The sequence below is a fragment of the Phaethon lepturus genome, unplaced genomic scaffold (assembly GCF_000687285.1).
Source record: "Phaethon lepturus isolate BGI_N335 unplaced genomic scaffold, ASM68728v1 scaffold56216, whole genome shotgun sequence".
Taxonomy (NCBI): Eukaryota; Metazoa; Chordata; class Aves; order Phaethontiformes; family Phaethontidae; genus Phaethon; species Phaethon lepturus.
In genome coordinates, this window is record NW_010546658.1 from 233 (window position 1) to 8,089 (window position 7,857).

The 7,857-nt window shown below is 36.9% G+C and overlaps 1 protein-coding gene across 1 annotated transcript; it reads left to right on the forward strand.

Annotated features, from left to right (window-relative positions):
• Positions 1–1,452: 1,452 nt before the first annotated feature.
• LOC104622532 (F-box only protein 38-like) lies at positions 1,453–7,410 on the forward strand (the record flags this gene model as incomplete). The annotated part of the gene is made up of 6 exons (XM_010289351.1): positions 1,453–1,555; positions 2,613–2,779; positions 3,975–4,120; positions 4,943–5,046; positions 5,307–5,420; positions 6,772–7,410. Coding segments are annotated over 6 exons (813 nt in total), but the record flags the coding sequence as incomplete, so codon positions are not given.
• Positions 7,411–7,857: the final 447 nt, after the last annotated feature.

Genomic DNA, 7,857 nt, shown 5'->3' on the forward strand with positions numbered 1-7,857 from the left:
GTGTCCAGGTGTCTTAACGGGTCCTTAACTGTTTCCTCCTGGATTATGGGGAGTTTATTCTCCTCTCTATCCCTGTCTTCCAGCTCAGGGGGCTGAATACCCTGTGGATATCTGGTCTGGCTTTTGCCTTTCTAATTTTGTCCCTGCTTGACCTAACAAGATCCTTGTATTCTTCTCGAGTTGCCTTCCCCTTCTTCCAGAGGTGATCAACTCTCCTCTTTTCCCTGAGTCCCAGCAAAATCTCCCTGTTCAGGCAGGTCGCCTTCCCCCGCCAGCTCGTCTTATGGCACATGGGGACCGCCTGCTCCTGCGCCTTTAAGATTTCCTTCTTGAAGACTGTCCAGCCTTCCTGGACCCTTTTGCCCTTCAGGATTGTATCCCAAGGGACTCTCTCAACCAGCAACCTGAACAGGCTGAAGTCTGCCCTCCGGAAGTCCATGGTAGCAGTTTTGCTGACAAAAGCAAACTGCTGATGCAGTTTTGCTGCATTACAGCTTTTGTGATTAGCATAAAATAGATCTTAGGGTGCCTGATTTTTCTTCTTAAAATATGCCATTTTGAAAGAACAGTATTGTGATTTTTTAAATATTTTTAAGCTATCTTTGGTTACAAGGAACAGCTTAAATTGCTGGAACTGAAAAGCCCATTGCAGAAAATGCTTCTTTTCTCTCTTTATATGTGTTTACTTTGTTTTATTAGAACTCTGTTTAGTCTTCTTTGTATAATTGGTCAGCTTCATCCTTGGGCTGATAAATTTTGCTAGAATTTTTAGTGATAAAACTTTGAAAAATTCAGATAAAAACCCAAAAAGATCCTTTCTTATTACATTCTCCATGTGTTCATGCTTATTGGAAATGATTCAGCTTATGTGTTTCTTGAGCTTGATGCATGCTTTATTTCTCTAACACTGATTGTGGACATAGAAGATTAAATAAGTTATGTATATCATTTTGAACTCTCCTTGTGAGGTTTTCCTCTGAGATAGCACTGATTAAACAATTTGGTATGGGAAGTTCAAACCATGATTCTCTGCCATACCTTCTTTATGTGTTTAAACAGGAGTTACTGTCCAGAATTACCATTTTCATCATTGTGGTTGAAAAATAGAAATTGAATAGTAGAAGGTGTGAGGTTTCTGACAGATGATACTTAGGCTTTCTGATAGAAGTTGTGCTTTCTGATATGACTACTCTTTTAATCTTGTGAAATTGTTCTTTTGTGATGTTGCTGATCAGAGGGAAGTCTTTTTTCTTCATTGCCATCAGTAGCCTAGTCATTTCAAATACCACTTGTGAACAGAAGCTGTATTATATTGATTAGTATCCACTTAATATCCTTCTGTATCTGGCAGTGTTTAAAATTAAAATTAAAAAACTGTTAAAATTCAGTTTCTTTTAATTTTTTTTTGTTTTACCTTGTCATAGATTTTTTTTTTTTAATTACTTTCACCAGATACTGACCTTGAAATCCAAAAACCTTGTTGGAATTACCTTGACCAATTGTGGAATAACAGATTTGGTGCTGAAAGACTGCCCCAAAATGATGTTCATACATGGTATGTAGTTAATGTCATGTGTACCTCTTCTGTCATTATTAGAAATTTCAGAAAGAATCAGTCAGTCGACTGCTTATTTTGTATTCATCAGCTGCTTTGCTACAAGTCAAACTGATGCTTAGAACACCAACTATTACTGCTTCCCGATGTGAATGCCTCTTTTCTTACAAGTTGTAACAGGTTCAATAAAGATTAGTATCTGAAAATCAACAGTTGAAATTACATGACAATGAAGAAGATGAGATGTTTATTAAAGAGTGATAATACAATAATTGGAAGTTGATGAAATGAGTTTCAGAGTACCTTGGTTTTGCTCTTCATTTCATCCTGCTTCCATAGATTATTTAGCTGACATGATGATACTTTCCTCCTTGACATGATAAAAACCTGTTTTAAATTATGGCACTTAAGCTGCATTGGATTCACATGCCAGGCTGTGTGGCTAGTCCTGTATTGAAGCATTGGGTCATTTATTGTTTTCTGCAACATCTACACCAAGTAGCATATCTTCTTCTGAAATAAGGTATCTCTACTTAGCAGAGAATGAAAAACTTACTTCTTTATTTATTCCAGAATACTTCTCAGAACATACATTCATTTTTAACTAAACTTTCATTACATGAGCAGTTACTAGAAAGGAAATAGTTTTATTTTACATTGTGTGGCTTCACAATACTCTACATTTGATTTGATTTTTAAGTCAATGGTTTTCAATTGTGGCAGTCCACAGACCATTTCAGGGAGCTTTGTGAGAGGAAATAAAGGGAGAAAACGATTATTATTATTAAATTAGTCTTGATATGGCCTTTTAAAAGGACTCTTCTTACAAGTTAGCAAATTAAAAGTTTGATCATAATGTGGAAGAAATAAACAGCTAGTCATCTACTTTGCTATATTTAAGTTTCATCTATCCAAACTACTTCAGTAATTGTTACTTACATTACTTGTTTGGCTTCTTTTGAAACAGTCGGCTTTGAAGATCTCTGACAGGAGGCTTCTAAGGTCTTTTCAGTATTACATTTCTTTCCTTTTAATAATTTTGTTTGCTGATTTATAGCTACAAGGTGCCGTGTACTGAAACACTTAAAAGTGGAAAACGCACCAGTTGTCAATCGGTTTGACTATGCCCAGTGCAAGAAGTTAAACATGGATCAGGTTCTGGATCAGATTCTCAGGATGCCACCAGAAAGAAACCGGATCATTTATCTTCGTCCAATGCAGCAGGTACACAACAAGCGTTCATTTAATTATGAACAAATCTGAAGTTCTGCTTGTAGTCTTTCACCACTCTTGGCTTCCTGTGTTTTTCAATTAATGCAAGAAATGTAAATGTTACAATAACAGAAGTCATAAACAAACTTGTTTATTAAACCTTTATTCCGTCAAGACTTTTATTACAGAATCTGGAACTTGGATGATAGACTTAATATTACCATCTCCAATATTCATACTGTAAAAAGTCATGAAACATTGAATTAATTCCAAACTGAAAAACTAAAAGTAACTGTAAGAACCTAGGTGCTACTAAGTCAGCTTGTAGTTTTTTGTAAGCAGAAGCATGACATAGGCATAGCTATCTGAAATCTTTAACCCATATTGTATTAGATTTAGTAACAGCAGTTAGTGTTTTGAATATTGCCTTGCTGAAAGCTGCATCTTCTTTTGATGCTGAACAGTGTTGCAAGACAGTTGTGGTACTGGGAGCCACCCTTTCCTCCCCCAGGCTAAGTGTAGGAGATGTAAGCACTGACATTTACTGAGTTGTTGAGGTCATTTGATAAGTAAATAAGACATCTTAATTTAAGATACGACATGTTTTTTCAACTTTATCATTGGCTCTAACTAGAGCATTCTGTATTACACTGCGGTGCTGCTTCTCCCATGCAAAGTAATGCTTTTTCTGGCTCAGTTTGCCTGACAAGTAAGGGAAGGCTGATTTGATATAAAAGTAAGCTCTTCTTTGAAACCAGATCTCTTGCTTTAGCTCTTAGAGGACAGTGGTAAGACTATTTAAAAAAAAAAAAAAAAAAAAAAAAAAAAAAAAAAAAACACAAACCAAAACCACAACAAACAAACAAGCAACGCCTCCCCCTAAGACAGAGACAAATTCTGAGAAAGTAAATGTAGTTTAGACATTATGTAATTTTACAAAAGTTTACTTATGTACTGGAGTTGTGAAACACACCAGAAAGTAGACATTTCCCATAAAATTCCACGACTTGAGATGCGCTGGCAAAGCTGCACTGGGGAAGTTTTACTCCGCTTAATCATTTATGTGGTTATGTATGCTGTTAAAATTTCTTTTCACTGGACATGTTCCCCCAGAATTTGGGGGATTTGGTAGATGTCTGCTCTTGACTTTAAAATCAGATCTCTCTGTTTCTCTTGGTTACACATCTCTGTTTTCTGCCTTTCACAGGTTGACACGTTGACTCTCGAGCAAAAGATATTTAGTGGCCCTTATCCGTACCACATTTGTATAATTCATGAATTCAGCAACCCACCTAATGTCCGCAATAAGGTGCGCATTCGGAGCTGGATGGACACAATAGCAAATATTAACCAGTGAGTACTTGCCCTTCAGTAACTTTACAGAAAAAGTATTCAGTCCCGATTCAGCAGCTACAGCTTCACTCAAGCTGTACACTTGCTGTATTCTGTTAGCCAAATTAAAAAAAAAAAAAAGAGTTGTTGACAGTGAATGGTGCAATGTAGAATTTCAATGTCAAGATGTATCTAATAGAAAACGTAGGTTAAATAAACCTAACCATATGAAAAATACTGTAGAATTCTCCAATTCTATTCCATCCAGCAGTAATGCAATTGAACATTGAAGTAGTCAGGATGGCTGAGGAATATCTTGGCTTCTGAAAACAAGTTTCTTTTATTAAAAAAGAGAAAGACTGATTTACTGCAAGAAATAATGTTAGTTTCTGGGGAAGGTGATGTGCAATCAATATCAGCTCCTTACTGAGGAGCAAAAATTCCCAGCAGCAGGGAATTGCATACAGTGGCTCTCATCCAACTGTTTCAAACTCGTGTTTTTGTTGTCCTGGTTTTTCACTAAAATGACTAAAAGAACAAATTTACTTTTGAAGTTTTGCTTAGTTGCAGCTATGTTGGATTGTTCCTTAGAGATAGAAAGCTATGCTTAAAAGGTAGCTTAATTGGCTTCTTATCTAAACCATACATATTCTTTGTGGTTGCTCTGAAAAGCGAAGGGATTGCATACTGAGTTTGTGTGAGGGATTTAGAGGGGTGTTCTATGGATTCAGGCTCATTAAAGGAAAGGTTATGTAATAGGATTTCCCATTTGGTTTTTCTCCCTCCTGCCTTCACATTTTCTATTGCTACTGGCTGTAATCTCTTCCTTCTCCTCCTCTCTAGAGAGCTTATTAAATATGAGTTCTTCCCTGAAGCTACACGAACTGATGAAGACCTGAAGAAATACACGAAGTACCCTTGGGGACGAGATATTTACACTCTAGAAGGTGAGTGTTTAGAGAGCGCTGAAAGCTGACGATCAGTCTCTTACTAAGATAAGTAACTTTGCATCAAGTTACCAGAGACATGAATAATAATTCTTGTGAGGAAAGTGGAGGACATTTGGCACAGAGTGGGGGAATTGAAGTGAGGAGGTGCTTTTCCTGCGTTGAGTGACCAATCTATGTGATACCAGTGAATTTTACTTGATGAAGAGTGCTGATGCTGCAGGAGTCCTCTTTGTATCCTCATCCTGTCTGTCTTCTAGGCATTGTGGATGGAGCCCCTTACTCCATGATTACTGACTTCCCATGGTTGAGATCACTGAGAACAGCAGAGCCAAACAGCTATGCTAGATACGACTTTGAGGATGATGAGAGAAGTGAGTAATTTTTTTTGATGTGTTCAAAGAACTTTAACTTGTTGCTTGGTCCCAAGCTGACAACACATTCCTTTATTTTTCAGTTTTCTAATCCTTATGCTATTTTTGGTAGACTATAAATAACTACTTGTAGCAGTGGTGGGAGCTGGATGAGGAGGGGGTCCAGCAGAAGAGAGGGCCACAATACTGTAACGGTGTGTCAGCCAGCTGGAGGCCCATAATACTGACAAACTCAGAGAGGCAATCTCGTTCTTAGCCTAAAAATGTGGTGGGTTTGTCCTATCCAGAAGAATGAGTGCGTTTAATGCACACACAAAACTAATGTTGTGATGTGTAGTCCCAGCAATTCATGTTCTGTGGAGTTCACTGGCATTATTGCTGAAAGCCCAGCTGGACTGCTGCCTCTGGCTTTGCCTTATGAAAGGTTGTTAAGGTAGGCTGAAGAGAGTCCAGCAGAGAGAAGTGAGACTTAGAGAAGCTTGGGAGAAATGAGGAAAGAAGTGGATGTGAAAACCCTGGAACAGAGATGATGTGGGTTAGAGGTTAGGATAGATATGCCTCTTTCTGTTTAGGACCTTGTTTATAAAATATTATAGTGGGCAGTTCCTAGGGCTTAATTAAGAACCTTGCTTGGTAGCAAGGAAAAATACGTTCTTCCACTACTCTAATTAGGAAAAAATTGGAATCTCCTTCATTAGAGGTATTTTCAATTGTTATTAATGTTACTAATTATAATTGTTATTATGTATCATCATTTTGGATGATACTCCTTAACTTTAGTTCAAGGGAATGAAGCTCAAGAGTATGAGGAAGAAATCCTTTTTGTCTATACCTTTCTCTGATTTTATTTTTTTTAAATTCTATTTTTACATTATTTGAAACTGTTTCATAGACTTAATGCTTGTAGTTCAGTATGTAGTTTGAATTATAAAAAAAATTATGTGTATTTGATTTAAAAGAGTAATTAGATTAAACATGATGTTAAAACCATAAAAAATAAAGACTGCTGCTTTATCCTTAATTGCTCTTGTTTGTGATCACTGAAATGGATAACCTGAAAGCATGTCAGGTAAGTCTTGGGGGGAGGCTTTGTTACGCAGTAGGATTCCCTTCACTTGCAGACATAAGGACTTTGTCTGCATTAAAAGGACATTGGAGCTAACAAAAGGTTTAAATATGGGGAAGGCAGAATACCTTTTCTGCTTGAATATATATTAAACGTGGTTGCTCAATGGAAGATTTTTCTGTTTGCTTTGTTTTCCAAGACTCTCTCATTTAATGCAAAAGAGAATCACTTGTGAATTCCTTTGTAGGAAAGAGTCTAGTTTTTATTCTTATGTGCCTTCCACAGCTACTATTTATGCACCCCGAAGGAAAGGACAGCTGTCTGCAGACATCTGTATGGAAACAATAGGAGAAGAGATCTCTGAACTGCGCCAGATGAAAAAAGGTGTATTCCAACGTGTGGTGGCTATCTTCATCCATTACTGCGACGTCAACGGTGAACCGGTAGAGGATGATTACATTTGAGTGGATACCCTCCCTAACCTGTCATCTCTTCCTAAATTCTGATTGGCATTGCTGGCCAAGAACACAGGTGGATTCCTTCCGAATGCAAAGCATTTTCTTGAAACACATACTTCGCAGTTGCTCTCACGCAGTTTGGAAAAGAGTATGTAGTAAATGTATAATGAAAAGTAAAAATTGTATACTAAGATTTGTACATAGAGGAAACAAAAGAAAAACTTCCTAATACTGAGACTTTATTTCATATGTTTATACAATTTAATTTAAATTCCATTTTAATGAAGGCCAATAATTAGGAACAGGGAAAAATATTTTAATTTTTCAGCCCATACAATCCATAGCAGTATTTTTTTTTCTTATAAACAAAATCCCATTTTTCTGTGTTCAAAAGAGTCATCAGAGTCTCTTTTAATCTGTGCCTTTTTCTTGAGCATTTAAGAGTCCAGTCTGAGTAAACCTGTTGAGCACAATCTTTGTGTCTTGTGTGCATTTTTCAAACAGAATTATTCTACGGCTGTGGCAAAGGCGGCCAAAAGCAGAAAAAAAGTAGCGCAGTTGGTGATCTGTGGTAGTGTCTACAGTTCATTAAAAACATTTATTGGGAAAGAAAAACCCCATATTTAGCACCTTGGAAACAGAAGATAGGTTCTAAAAGTATTTTGTACTATCAGATTTCATTTTAATAGTGTATTTGACTCTGTAATACGAAAAATAAGTTGCTAATTGTTGGTTCCACTCTCTTTAACGTAAATCTGCACATACTAACTGATAACTAACTGAAAGCTGAATTTCCCCTTAAGGAAAAGGGACGTGTAATTGCTTAGTTATAGCTGTGTCAGTACAGGATCCATCTGACTCAAACCGTGAGCTTTCAGTCTGATCCATGCTCACTCATGAATGCAGATTTTAC